At 34.4% G+C, this 15,333-nt stretch overlaps 1 protein-coding gene and 1 non-coding gene across 3 annotated transcripts; both read left to right on the top strand.

Moving 5' to 3' along the window:
• The first annotated feature begins 3,546 nt into the window (after window positions 1-3,546).
• LOC104107731 (putative E3 ubiquitin-protein ligase RF298) lies at window positions 3,547-9,643 on the top strand. Of its 2 annotated transcripts, none has more exons than XM_009616611.3 (4): window positions 3,547-5,651; window positions 5,956-5,995; window positions 6,533-8,565; window positions 8,895-9,643. In XM_009616611.3, the coding sequence occupies exons 3-4, from the start codon at window positions 6,610-6,612 to the stop codon at window positions 9,381-9,383; spliced, it is 2,445 nt and encodes an 814-aa protein (XP_009614906.1). In that variant the 5' UTR covers window positions 3,547-5,651; window positions 5,956-5,995; window positions 6,533-6,609; the 3' UTR covers window positions 9,384-9,643. The 2 variants fall into 2 exon arrangements, with proteins under 2 accessions (XP_009614906.1, XP_009614905.1); XM_009616610.3 differs by having other exon boundaries at window positions 3,547-5,746.
• A 1,949-nt stretch (window positions 9,644-11,592) lies between these two features.
• TRNAS-UGA (transfer RNA serine (anticodon UGA)) lies at window positions 11,593-11,674 on the top strand. Its single transcript has one exon. It is a non-coding gene; the product is annotated as a tRNA-Ser (tRNA).
• The last annotated feature ends 3,659 nt before the right edge of the window (window positions 11,675-15,333 follow it).

Raw genomic sequence — 15,333 nt, 5'->3', positions numbered from 1 at the left:
TATTTAGCTATAATTCAAACAGAAGGTTATCATAGTATTCTATGTATGAAATAAGTAAATTGGGGATGCAAAAAGATGTCGTTACTGATTACATGGCTATAGTTTGTAGATTTGGCAACTAGTTGGTTAGATTAGTAAACTCTAAAGCTAAGGAGTGGAATTGAAGTCATTGGTGGAAAGAAGTTTAAGCTGAAGATTAATTATGTCCTATTTATGCTAGCTATTATTGATTTTCGCATATATTAGAAAGTATTTATGTCCATTATCATCTTTGAGAATTGTAATTGAGGTGACCAGAACTGTAATTTCCGTTGATATTCGTTGTATTTAACTCTTATTTTGTATAAGAGTCTGGACATGGTCTAGCGTACTGATATATTCTTAAAAGTTATTATTTTTGCAATTGTTTGTATGGCCACATATTATAATCAAGGCCATGATTTTTCCTTTGAGTTATACAAAATTGGGCTTCCAGTCCGGCCCACTTTTAATTATACACGATTTCTTAATATTTGAGTGCACACCAAGTGATAGACTCCTCTTGCTTAAATGTCACTGATTCATTATGGGATTGATTCATTATGGGATGTTAAACTTGAAACTCCAATGTTTAAGTTGATTTAGTAGTTTTTGGTGTTATAAGAATATGATTTTAGTAGTGGAACGTATGAACCAAGTGTTGATTGTGTTGAAACTAGCGTTTAGTTGAAATTATTAACTCCAAAATGCTCATGAACCAACAAGTCTATTTCGACGTTAATCATATGCTTGGATTTCAAAACACTGCTTTAGACATTATGCCCACCCTCTTCCACGATATATTCCATAATCCATGACCTTGCATATAATCCCAAATTTAGGGAGAATTAATTAATTCATAAACGTCGTAGTTTGCTTTAGGCGCGATTAATAAATCATCGTGCCCATGAGTATGGTTCCCGTGGCATGGTCACGATACGTAAATTCCAACTCAAGTGCGCGTTTCACGCGACTTGACCTAACTTCAAATAATAATAAAAATAAACATGTTGTAAATCGCGGGTACATTTCACGTGGCGCGATTTGCAATATGTACAAAAAATAACGAGTGCGCGGCATCGCGACTTGTCCGAATAAATTGCATAAATATTAAAAACGGTTAATTAAATAATTAAAAGCGGTGAAAGATAAGATACACAATATGTCTAAAACAGGTAAATAATCGGATAATTAAGCAAGGTGTAATTGTAAAGCGATCATGCTAAAATTACGAAATCCGGGGGTGCCTCACACCTTCTCCCGAGTTAACAGAATTCATTACCCGGTCTTCTGTGTTAGTGGACCATAAATAGAGTCAATTTTCCTAGATTTGAGATTTTAAAATAAACCGGTGACTTGGGACACCATAATAATTATCCCAAGTGGCGACTCTAATCAAATAAATAATCCCATTTCAAATAATGTCACTTTAATTGGAAAAACTCCCTTATCTTCGGAAAAAGGAGGTGTGGCAAATATAATACCAAAAAACACAAAAATCAACTTGTTATTGTATTCTAAAACGTTAAAAAACTTAAAAGTCAAAAGATTTTTTACTCTTCCCTAATTTTTATTTTTTTTTCTCTTCATTTTCTACCAAGTAATGGAAAAAATAATCAATTTGCAAATCACAAAGCAAAAACGCGTTATCTTTTATGATTTCCTTTGCTTCGACGCTTCTAATTGTGCGTCCCTTCTTCACTTTTCTTTCTTTTTAGGTTAGTTTATAAATTTCTAACAATTTATTTTTCAAAGTTGATTTTTTTTTTATGAAGCAGTTTTGATTAGCGTTTTAGTCAATTGTTGAAGTATTTTAGTCGATTATTGATTTTAATTAGCGTTTTAAGATGACAGTTTTGTATATATTTTCACGTATTTTCATGTTTTCTTGAAATTTTCATAATTTTTATATAATTTTACCTTATGTTAATATTTATTTTTATTATGAATCATCATGCTATACTCGCGAGGAAGGAAAAACGAGCAGTTTACCCTTTAGTAGTTGCTGTTTCACGGCTCTAGTGTTCACAGGCTTTCAAGGAATGAAATATTATCAAGCACCCTTCACTAATTCGAATAGTATTTATGGTTCTACCTATTTCTTAGCAACTGGCAGCACTAGAGTGGGATAAGTAAACCTTGCCTTGAGCCTCCTCACGTCCATGACCGGTTGATGTCACGGTAATGCCCTCTTGGTCACTTGCTTGCTAAACGAACCACTGATGACGGAGTGCCCTGTACCCACACTAAGGGGTAAGGCATGAAAGTAGTCTAATTATTTTCACTTGAGTTGACTTAAGTCTTTCTCTCCTCGTACAGTCTTGGCTCCACCTGTTATCTCCTTCTACGATATGATGCTGTCGTCACCATATTCCATATGTCACTTAGTCTTCTCTGCCTCGCTGCGAGTCAGTACCTTCGAAATGTTAATTTTAAAAAATAAAAATTAAAGATTTATGTGGGGCTTATGCCCAGCGCCTCGAGGCTTACGCCTAGCCCCATATCAGACACAAACATCTCGCTTCATGCCCCTGCTTTTAAAACACTACATATAAATAGATAATTATACGTTAAAAATTGAAATGAATATTGTATAGATTTATCTCCCGCTATTCAACCTATTGTTATAATGATGATGTGTGTTAGTCGAGATCAAATCAATATGAAAAATTTATACAGCTAAAAAGGTTAATGATATTAGAGTCTAAAAAGGTTGACGAGAGTGGGTTGCTATAGTAGTGAGCACCCTTCACTTCTAACCAAGAGGTTGTGAGTTCGAGTCACCCCAAGAACAAGGTGGGGAATTCTTGGAGGGAGGGAGCCGAGGGTCTATCGGAAACAACCTCTCTACCTTCTCTACCCAGGGTAAGGGTAAGGTTTGCGTATACACTACCCTCCCCAGACCCCACTAGCTAGTGGGATTATATTGGGTTGTTGTTGTTGATATTAGAATCTAAATTTTTCTGCTAATGTGAAGTATACATAAAGATTTTTGTACATTGTGCAACAATACCAATAATAAGTTATATTTTATTTTGACACTATCTTCATAGTTTAGTTAAAATGATCAATAACCGATTAAGACTAATAAGATTTTACAAGTTGGATGTACATAGTCTTCGTCTGATTTAATATGCCAAACATTTGCGAACTACATTTCACCACCCTTAATTCAAGTGAGTTAAATAAAATTAAAGTGTTTGTGAGATTCAATTTGATTTTGTGAACATGCGGATAAGACAAATGCCATTTGAAGAGTCAAATAAGATTTTCTTTGACAATATTTTTTGAATACTTTTTTTAAATATTTTGAATTGTTTAGCTATTGTAACTTATAGTATTTTTTATTTTGTCTTTAAAATATATATGTTAATTTAGTTTTTAAAAAGAACAAAATTTTATGTTCGAATTCACACAGAAAAATTAGTCAGTTTAACCCTCATACTTTAAACTATGTCACGTAAAGTAGAACAAAGGAGATAGTATAAAATGTGAATAGCTTTCCCTATCGAGAAAGTCTTGCCATTAAATTTCTCAATTTGGCATGTTTAGACTAGGGCGCCTCAATGATGATTTAGTCGTCATAGTTCGGAGGGAAAATCTAGTAAGAATGGGAAGGGGTCGAACAAGCAAAATCAGGCGCGACAAAGACAAGTGTTTTAGTCAATTTATCATCATTTTATATAACCTAGATTTCATCACCATTTTTATTTATTATTACAAGTTCTTCCCAATTTGATATGTTTAGGTCAGGGCGCCTTGACGATGATGTAGTCACAACATTCCTTTGATGGGGAATCTGGTAAGATCGGAAAAGGATCGAACAAGAGGTGCCAAGCACGACAAAGATAAGTATATTCGTTAATTTTACCATTTTATATAACCTAGATTTGATCGCCATCTATATTATTACTGAAAGTAAAGTTCTTCCCAATCAAGTATGTTTAGACTGAGACGCCTCAATAATGATGCAGTTGCAACAGTCTTCATATAGGATAAGTATCTACTTCAATTCCTCATAATTTCATATAACCTAGATTTGATCACCATTTATATTTATTATTGCTAGTGTAGTTCTTCCCAGTAAAAGTTATATAGACTTAGGCGCTTCGATGATATGCAGTTGCAATAGTCTTTTAATGTTAAATCTGCTAAGATTGAGAAGGGGCCACAACAAGCGATTCTAAAAATGAAAAAGAGAATTATTTTCTCCAATTCTGCACCATTCTATATAACATAGATTTGATCGTCATCTATACTCATTCCTGCAGTAAATTTTTTCCCATTTTGCTACAACCTTTCCTTTTCTTTAGTTTTACACGCGCTTCAAAAAAACGTGACTACACTTCAATATTAAATCAAAGAAATTGACCTTTTATTTAAAAAAAAAATTGTGGCTTTAGTGCAATAACTTTTTATAAATAAGGGAACAAATAAAATAAAGGTGAAGTTTTGGGTTGCTTAAGTTTCAACCTGTCTTAGAAATTGACTTCACGACTAATGAGTACATTAGGGAGGGACTATGCTTGACTATGACATGTATATTATATATGAACTTATGTTTGTAATTAAAGTTGAACATTTCTGATTCGTAACATAATTCAGGTGATCAACAACCTGAGTTGGACCATGGCAAACTCAACCAAAGTACAAGTATAAATTCCATAAAGTTACATTTCTTTAATCACTTCCTTAAACAATGCTTACACTGATGTCAATCATTAATAGCTCAATCTCAAACAAACTTAATGCTTGCAATTTGTATCCACATTCCATGTATATGTTTTACTATATGGCACCATTGATTGTTATTTCTAGTTGCTATATGTATTTTTTGATTAACGAGAGTAAGTACCAGTACTCTGATCTTATAGATATTTATATAAATACATAATAATTGGAATAATATATTTTATCAATTTATATATTTTATTAATTTATCTTTGATTTTAAACATATGCTCAAAGTAAAACTATCAATTAGTCGAGATTAGTCAATGTAAGATATTTATAGAATTGATAATATCAAAGCAGAAGTCATTGTATTATTACGAAATATGCATAAAACTATTGTAACATGTGGTACAACACCATTGACACATTATGTTTGTTTTGCCATTATCATCTTACTATATAATTAATCTAATTTGCAATATCCAAGTAAGACTAGCTAGATTCTATGAATTGGATGATGTATTATCATTCTTTGACTTACAATCCCAAATATTTAAGAATTTCACATTGCCCAAATGTATAGTTAGTGTTATTATTTCTCTTAGATGGTTAATTATTAATAATTATAATATAATATCCTTAAAAATAAAAAAGTTACTTAAATTGTACAGTTGAAAATTTAATCTTTAGATGAGTTTGAAATTAAATACTACACAATCCACAACAGAAAAATACATTATACACTGTACCAACTAACCCTGGTTATCATCAAGTAAGTGTTAGAACAAGGTTAACCCACGTTAGTCAGTGACTCCTATATAAAGAATCCAAACTTATTCAGTGTTGGCAGCAGAAGCAAAAAGAGTACTCAGAGCTCGTGCCAAATGTTGTGGCCATAGCGTGCAAAATGCAAGAAATGGAGTTCACGCCTTTGCAAATTTTGGCCTTTTATAACCTTTGGTGGGTGGCCCTTTTGATTTTGGATTGAACATTTGCTCTTTCTAGTTTCACTCTTGATATATGTATGTATCGAGAATCAATTTTTTCCTTTTTTGGTAAGACTCCTTTTCCAGGTTTATTGATTATATTTTTGCCTTAGTTTATTTGGGTTTTTGAAGATTTTTCTCGATTTTTTTTTTATTTTTTTTTTTGGCTAGAATTTGAGCTCGGATTTTGATTGATAAATTGTTACCTTTTTTTTTTGGGGTGCAATTCTGATGCTTGATTTTTTTCCCTTTGATTCATTTGAGTGATTTTGTTGCAGAAAATTATTTGTTTGGCAGCTCATTTACTGTGACTCAGAGGTAATCTTCTTCTTTTTTTTCATTTATTTCCATTCCCTTGATAATGTTGCTGGTTTATTATGCTTATTAGAGCTGTACCTTTTTATTGCATTTCTGTTTGGATAATTTTATGTTGATGTTATGTAGCTTATCAAGGAATGATGCATACTTGTTTTTCCCTTTGTTTTTGCAATTTCTGATTCTCTGCTGCTATGTTTTCTTTACATTTTTAATCCCCGCAAACACCACGTTACCACTGAATGGCTCAGAGATTTGAGTAATTGAATTACAGCAGAATTTGCATTCCTCATTGAATATTAGTTCTTTGGCTGCTTCACCTGAATGATAATACTGCTGCTTTTATCGTGCTCACTACACTCGTTCTTGTTGATTTTCAGCCTGTCATTTTTGTTTTTGTTATTTAGCCTATCAAAGAAACATTGATATGTGTTTTTACCTTTGTTTGACAACTCCTTTTTTCTCTGCTGCTATGTGTTATCTTAACTTTTAATCCCCACACACACCCCGACATTATTACCTAATGGCGTCTTGCTGCAGGATTGGGAACTGCAGATGGACACTTGAATGATCAAATTGCAGTAGTATTTGTAAATCTCGTAGACAACATAATCAAAATGGTTGATCATAACAGCACTGATGATGCCAATGAAAAGTCATTGGTGCTTTCGGACCAGGAAAAAGGAAGTAGGAACAAGAGGAAGTTCTTATCTGAGTTTCCTCCTAGTGATTCCCCTGTCCTGTCTCTTACTGAGTTTCCAAGATATGAATTATTAGAGAAAAAACTGCAAAGCACTCTTAATCAGCTCAAGTCATTAGATGGTGGGTGTCAACAAGGAGTGGAAAGGTCAGCAGATGCAGATTGGGAAGAACCAATAACATGTCAACTCGAGGAACTTTTATCACAAAACCTGTCTGCTACTTTCCGGAGTGCAGTCAAGAGGATTGTTGAGTGTGGATACAGTGAGGAAATTGCTGAACGGGTTATATTGAGGAGTGGCCTCTATCATGGTACCAAAGATACCGTCTCAAATATTGTTGATGGTGCTTTGGCTTTACTGAGTAGGGAAAAGGATTTTGATACCTCTAGACATCTCGCGTTTTCTGATTTACATGGGCTGGTAGAGTACACCATGCTGGAGATGATATGTGTGCTGAGGGAGGTTAAGCCAGCTTTCACAGTTGCTGAAGCAATGTGGTGCCTCTTAATATGGGACTTGAACCTGGTACATGCATGTACGGTGGAAGGTGATATTCTCGATGAGTTATGCAGTCAAGAAAGTCTAGGCGATAGCTTGAAGACTGAGGCTTCTGAGACTACTCAGTCAAACCCAGATAAACTACAGTTGTCAAAACCTTCCATCGCCATTGCTCAATCCAAAGTTGCTGTTGCTAGTGCAGCCCCTCAAGAACCGACTTCTAAAAATTCACATGTTCGTCAAGCGGCAATAGGGAAAGGAAGTTCAGTACCTCTTCCAGAAGCAGAGGCTAAATCCTTACCCACCAGCAGCAGGGGGCATAAGCAGAATCCCTCGAAAGCAGCAGTGTTAGAAGATAAGTCGGGAGCTGGTAGAAAGGGGTCATCCCTAAACTCCAAGAAGGATCTTCTTAGGCAAAAGACATTTCAGTTTGAGAAGAATTACAAAGGCCGTATGGGTAAGGGTTCCATTAAGGCAAAACTCTCTGCCTGGGGCAATATGGTTTTGGACAAGACACTCAACCCTCCGTCAGGTTCTTCTGGTGCAGCAACGAAGAGTTCTTCCTCTAAAGTAAATACTTCAGTTAAAAACAGTAGTCCTATAGCAGAAGGAAGTTCTGATAGTCTATGCCCTTGTTCATCCACTGCACCTGCAACTGACGACTCTGGCGTGCAAGATACTGTTATTACATCGCCCGCTGTAAACAAAAAGGATCCTTCATCATTAGCTTTGGATCCTAAGTCTAGTATAAAGGCCCCAGGCGGCAGCACAACTAGCTCTTCTGAGGTTCCAGATTATTATGCTGGTATCCCATATGATGAGTCTCTGGGGAAATATGTCCCTCAAAATGAGAGAGATGCTGCTATTTTGTTGCTAACTCCCCATATGAAAACACTGCAGAAAGAGCTCCAACGGTGGACTGATTGGGCAAATGAGAAGGTAATGCAGGCTGCTCGGAGGCTTGGCAAGGATCAGGCGGAGCTTAAAATGTTGAGGCAAGAGAAAGAAGATGCTGAAAGATCTCAAAAGGAAAAACAAATGCTGGAGGAAAGCACCACGAAGAGGCTTTCCGAGATGGAGCATGCATTGTCAAATGCTAGTGGCCAGATTGAGTTGGCTGGTTCTACTCTTCACAGGCTGGAGGGGGAGAATGCTGTGCTAAAGAAGGAGATGGATGCCGCAAAGCTCTTTTCCGCAGTGTCTGCTATAAACATGCATAAAGCTTTAGCAACAGAGCAGGAGACAGTGAAGAAGTATCAAGCAGGAGAGGTGGAGAAGCGCTCATTGCAGGAGGAACTCTCTATGCTCAAGCATGAAACATCTGATTTACAGCAGCGACAAGAGAAAGTCAACAAGCGCCTGGACCAGTTTGAGGTATTTCTATTCTAGGAAAGAAGTTCCTTTGCTTAGTTGATCAAAGTTTATATTTTTTACAAATATAGTTAGTGTTTTTAAGGCCTACCTGTTGTACAACCGGTGGTAGATGTTTAGGCCGTCAGTAACTTGTTGTTATAGTTCAAGTATAATGTCAGTTCTTTTTAACTTATAGCCTCCAGTAATAGTTGTTCCAGCATTCACTTATGTAGTCCTGCTGATAATTCATAGTGCTATTTGATATTCGTTCTAGTATAAATGCTAGCACATTAAAGAAACTTGTAAGATTTTATTCTGTGATTTGCTCCTGAGAAAGCAAAGAATTGCAGGTTCTATGGAAGCAGGAGGAAAGGCAGAAACAAAGGTTTGTACAGCAAGCTGATTCCTTGAAAGCTGAAAGAGAACAACTCGGTGTTCAGGGAAAAGCGGCGGAGGATAATTTGAGAGAAAAGGCAGAGAGCAGCATGCAAAAGCTTAAAGAAAATATCCAAAAGCTTGAGAGTGAAATCTCCCAGTTGAAATTGCAGTCTGAAAGTTCAAAAATAGAGGCACTTAAAAGAGGCATTAATGTGGGGCTACCTCCTAATATCAGAAAGAGTTTAGCAGGCTATGAGGATAATTTTGGCTCTACAGTAAAGATGGAGAGGGAGTGTGTTATGTGTATGACTGAGGAGATGTCGGTGGTTTTTCTCCCTTGTGCACATCAAGTCCTTTGTGCAAAATGCAACATGCTTCATGAAAAGCAAGGAATGAATGACTGCCCTTCTTGTAGGACCCCAATTAAGATGCGGATTAATGTCCGCTTTGCTCATTCTTAACAGTTAGCAACGCTAAAACAGTGACAGGAAAAAGGAGCTGGTCGTCGGAGGAATGATGTTTCAGAGCCAAGACATTTTTGTTTTTTAGTATGTCCTTTTTTGAGGCCTTTCTTTCATACCTTAACTGTAATATCGATAGGAAAATGCAAAAAAGGTATAGATATGTAGAAAGTAAAGTGAAAAAGAGTTAGAAAGAGGGACTGGTTAATGGGCCTTGTAAATGCTTACTTTGAAGGTTTAATACAAAATGTTGTTCTCTCTGTTTTCTTCCCATTATTAGGTAATATACTACTTAGCAGGAGAACTTGTTTTTTTAAGATCTTCCTCAAGCATTTTTGACAGCGGATTCCTATGTTGGTTACACCTTTTCAGTGATAAGATTTTGTTCAGCTTGGAAATCTTGATACAGATTATTGGAAACAAAATCAGACTCCCAAATTTCCTATCTGAAACACACTTGTTACGTTCGAAGTAGGTGATGGATTTCTGTAGAAATGACACCAGGTAGCCACTTTAAAGGGCTGCTATTTAAAAATTAGATAGTGCGTCCTTAATTTCAGTTTTGAATTAAAAGGGCTACATTTGCACCTGGAGTTGAATGGCCCAAGTTTATATCAATTGCACCTCAATCTCAAACTAGTTGAGGTTAATTATATCAATCTTTATATTATTATTATTATTATTATTATTGTTGTTGTTGTTGTTGTTGTTGTAGTATTGCGAGATGCATACAAGTCTCATTTGATAGCTGAAGAAAATAAATTATCCAATTCCTATTTTCCCTCGTAGCACTTGCGAATCAAAACTGTTCCTTTGCTGCATTTCTCTTAACTTAATTAACATCAGTTCCCTAACATTTTTATGAAGCAAACAATGGCAACACTAGAGCATATGGCTAGTATAATTCGATCTTAAACGGTAATTTGCGACTACTATTCTTTAACTTCAAGTTTTCCTACGAGAGCTCTTTATTGTATAAAAAATGAGATAAAAAATTTATGATTTTGATGTTGATAAATAGGGGTGAACAAAACCAAACCGCAAACCACACCAAACCGAATATGTCCGGAAAAAAAAACCCGACTAGTGGTTTGGTATTTTAAAAAAATCGAATATAAATGGTTTGGTTTGGTATTAACTAAAAAAAGTCAACCTGCGACTAAACCAACCCGATATTTTATATATCAATAAGCTACTAGCTAGTTGTATGAAGTTTTTCAATTAACCAAGACTTCTTAAGTTTACTTGAGACAGTTGTGAATTGTAATAGTCTAGATGATCTTAGAGTATTATTCCATCAACTCTAATGTAGTTTATAGTTTTTCCATATTCTGTTTTGTATCTAATGCTATTGGAAGGGGTTGGGGTAAAGTGATGAATTTCTCTAGCAAATGTTTACTTGTTGAAGTTATTTTTTAGCAATTAACCTTGGATTTAAGTGTTGAAATTGGTGGCAAGCAGAGGCATATCAACTTGATGCCATGGGTTCATTCTGTCTAGTGATATGGGTGTGCTTTTGTGTGTGTTAGCTAATTTTAACAGGGGAAAAGTACTTGTTGAATTGAGTAAATTTAAATACTTATGGGAGTTTGCTATATGTGCTAAATATGTTTAATCTCAATTATCTTTTGACTTTTCTTTTGTGCCTCTTCATTTAAGTCCTAGCGCTGCCTAGGGGTGTACATATGTCGGATTGATTCGGATTTTTCAATTACCAAATCAAACCAATGGTGTCGGGTTTTTAAATTTATAAACCAAACCAAACCAATAAAGTCAACCAATTATAGGAGTGTAACCAAACCCTATCAAAAAAAAACCTATCGGACAAGATAGAGATCATCTTATTGAGAAATATTTGTTTTGACTGGAGTGCAACCAAACCTTGGGTTCGAACTATGAGATTGAAATTCTTTAGTATTTCCTTTTAATGCCAATTTCTTTTTTTCTATGAGCGCTTTCCCCTTTAATGCGCCTTATGCCGTACAAATCCCGATTAGTTGGGTCCCAACACGGAGACTGGACATCTTATGGTTCTTCATTATCTGCATATGGCCATTTTGGCTTAGGTCATTTTGTATGGACTTTTAGTTTGCTATTTCTACTCAATGGCAAGAACCTATTGAATCCATTTAGAAACCACAAAAAAGGGTGTGCAGGAAAAACGAATTATAAGATGGTTTGTAGAATTACTTGGAGAAGCCGAAGAGAAGTCGATATGTCCGAGTGGTTAAGGAGACAGACTTGAAATCTGTTGGGCTTCGCCCGCGCAGGTTCGAACCCTGCTGTCGACGATTTTGGTTTTTACCACTTGTCGTTTTTCTGTTGGTTCAGCTCCCGTTTTTGCTATCATTAACGCATTTACGTGATAGGTCTATTTCTTCTTGCAATTGGGTTTAAACTTTTGGACCTGCCTTTTTCGTCCTTTCTTCATCTTTATTGAAGCGTTGTAATTGGTCCTCATTTGCTTCAAAGTCATCAAAACTAAGCTGGTAAGATATTGTGCTTCTCCGTGTTGTCATAATCGCACGTTTTTTCGCTTTCCAAGTGTGAAATTATGAATATAATTTTGTCGAGGACAAAACAGAAAAATGGAAGAAGTCCACCGAAATTATTAATGATGTGTTACCAAAAGCTGGACTCTACAAGAAGAGTTATGCTGACCATCTTCTTTTGGGTACTATTGCTTATAGAATTTATATTAGAACTGACTCTACTATTGCCATTTCCTTTCACCTCTTTTACTTATAAATATCCATTGGGTCAAGTTAAAAGAATTGAAGACCATCTCTTTATGAAGTATATAATTTTCACAAAATAAATGTGTTTAATTTGCGGACGGGTATATTATTTGAATATTGAATGCAGTCCTATTTGTTAACTTTAACTCGAACTATATATAATCAAGTAATTATATGGATACGCACGTACAAAGTTCGCACTTGCTGCCACAAGGTAATAAATTGCAGTGATCGATAACCATTGACCTAAAATTCTGAATTCACGGTTTGATTGTTACGCTATATATACCACCCCAACCTAATAGAATTAGAGGGAGTATGTTTGGGATCAATGCCAGCAGAGTATCTTAACTAGCGTTTGGCCATAAATTTCCAAATTTGTTCTGAAAAATCTGATTTGGGTGAAGTTTGGTTTGAAAATGCAAATGAGTTTGGACATCAGTTTTCAAAACATATTTTCCTAATTTATTTTAGAAAAATATGAAACATGACTTATACCCACAAATTCTAAAAACTATCACAAATACCTAACAGTACCATTATCAATAACATTCATTATATTATCGCAAACCATAGTCCTGAACATAAATAAATTTGATACAAAATTATTATTTTTATAATGAACTACATGATACACTACCAGGTGACCGAGAAAACAAAGCAATATTGTTATAAAATAATAAATGGTGGGCTCTTTTATAAAATATAAAACTTTAGGGTAATTTTTAAAAAGTATAATAATGATATTTTGGCCCAAAATCAGCTATTAAGCTAATTTTGGGATTTGAGATTTGGGATTTTGTCAAAATGTAGGTAAAATCTATGGCCAAATATGTGTTTGTCAAATAAAACCCAAATTTATTTTGACAAAAATATATGGCCAAACGGTCCTTAATCTTGCTTAGTTAACATATACTCCTCGAAAACACAAACCTTTTCTCTGGAAATCATTTATAATTGAGAGAAACAATTTAATATAATACCCTCCCGAAGAAATGGAAATTGCAGTGAGATGTTCACCAGGGTGACTATCCGCAAAATATACATATCTTTATATTAAGTTCATCCCCACAATACAAAGTGTTTCATTCCGTTTATGTTATGTGAAATTATTTAACTTAGACAGAAAAATTTAAGAAATAACAACTTTAGAATTTATGGTCTTAAATATGTTATGGTATTTCCGAAAATATAAAATCATATCATTAAAGGTAAAATGAGAAGTTTAAAATTAATTTCTTCTAAATATAGAAGAATATCATTCTTTTTTTAATAAATTAAAAATGAAAGAGTATCACGTAAAATCAAATATAAGAAAATAATAATAAATGCAATTATGATAACCACTAATTAAAATTCTAGATTCGTATTTTCTTATATTTAGGCTGTGAACCCTCTCGCTGCCACCCCCAACATGATAGAATTATAGGGTCAATACCAGCAGATATATATATTAGTGGCCGCCTCACTAATTAACAAAAAGAGAAAAACAAACCTTGTTAAGGTCATCATTTATAATTGAGATTCTCTTAAATGAAACATCCTTCAAAACATGAGCTGGAAAATCTTAGTTAGTTAGACCTTGTTTTCCTAGCTCTTTAATTTAATTTAATTACTCTTTCTCTCCTCTCTCACACACACTCTCCCTCCTTTCACTTTTACTTGTTCGGTATTCTAAAAATAGATTTTCACTTTTATTTGCCACTTTTAGCATATCAAAAGAATATAATTTCTCTTTTCCTATTATACCCATAGTATTAATTACTCATTTCAAATTATTTTCTCAAATCAATTAAAATATGCATCAATTAATATGAGTATCATGGTAAATTATACATTTCATTTATTATTTCGTAAGAAATGTGCAAAGTCTATAGTAGATAAATAAAAGTGAACAGAGGGGGTATATATTATAAACTTAAAACTAATTAACACCAGTACTGTGTCCCATGTAATTGAATGTGATACTTGTGTTATTTTAAGGGCAAACAAGAAATATTTGGCGTAGAAGATAGCTGTGATTAGGCTCTTTAAAGGGTGAAAGAGAATCTTAGCTAAATGCTAATTAAATTTAGAATAATTAAGAAGGGGATCTTGAAAAGCCACAAGCAAACAAAGGAGGCAGACGGAATAAGAGCTGTCTTCTCATTTTTTTCATAAAGTGCCTTATCTAGATGTAAATTAAATGCATATATGGCAGCTTCATTCATATAGCAAATCCAGCCCAAAATCATTTAACTATAATGGTGGCAAAAAGAATATATACCCCACCTGCCTACGTGATTTATAATATCAGCCCTTTTCTCTTTCTCAATTCTTGATTATCCTAATAGCTAGTAGATATTGTAAAAGAGGGACCAAATTATTCAATGCCTTGAAGTTTTTTTCTCCATTAATCGTTGAAGAAATAACAAAATCTCTCTTTTATTGAATTAATAGTACAAATATGAACGTTTTTGACGGTTCACTTTTGTTTGAATAGGATCTTTCAGCAGGGCATCTAGATTTCTTTTCAAACGAGCTATCAGTTCAAGTAGTAATAATACTATTATTGACACTTGAACAACAAAACATCCAATCAATACAACGACCCAATTGCTAGAGTGGGACGCTAACATACCTAGAAATGAATTCAAGATCTAAATTTTATAGATTCAAACATCTAAGATTTTTAGTATTAAATTCAGTATATTCATATTTACAATTTGCTACAATTTTGGTAGAGCTCAACACATAAATTTATGTTTCGAATGAAAAATATTTGATTCAGATGAATTCGATATCGCAAGATTCGACTCGTAACATACCTTATAAAAATTTCTTGGCCGGCATTGTTATATGTACGTTGTAGTTATTTGTGTGGTAACGACTTTACAAGGGGCACGTAGTGTTTGTTACATGACCTCCCCAGTAGTGGGCGGAAACTTAATTTGATTAAGACAATTTTTTCTCTTTGTTGCTTTCACTTTTTAATGCTGCATATTCTTGGATATTCCAATAATAGAATATGCCTGCTAATAGTACTATTTATGGTGGGATCTGCATGAGAATTGGGTCCACTCAACTCGTATTAAATTACAGGAAAAATTGATATAATAATAATTTTTGCATGAAGACGACCCATTCCCATAATTAACAATATTGAAATGAATGGAACATATAAAGATTGGGAAATGCGTATTAAATTCCTGCTTTTCTTCTACACTTTTCCG

This window comes from Nicotiana tomentosiformis, chromosome 1 (assembly GCF_000390325.3).
Source record: "Nicotiana tomentosiformis chromosome 1, ASM39032v3, whole genome shotgun sequence".
NCBI lineage: Eukaryota > Viridiplantae > Streptophyta > Magnoliopsida > Solanales > Solanaceae > Nicotiana > Nicotiana tomentosiformis.
The sequence above is the reverse complement of the archived record's forward strand: the minus strand, read 5'-3'. Positions and strand labels throughout refer to the sequence as shown.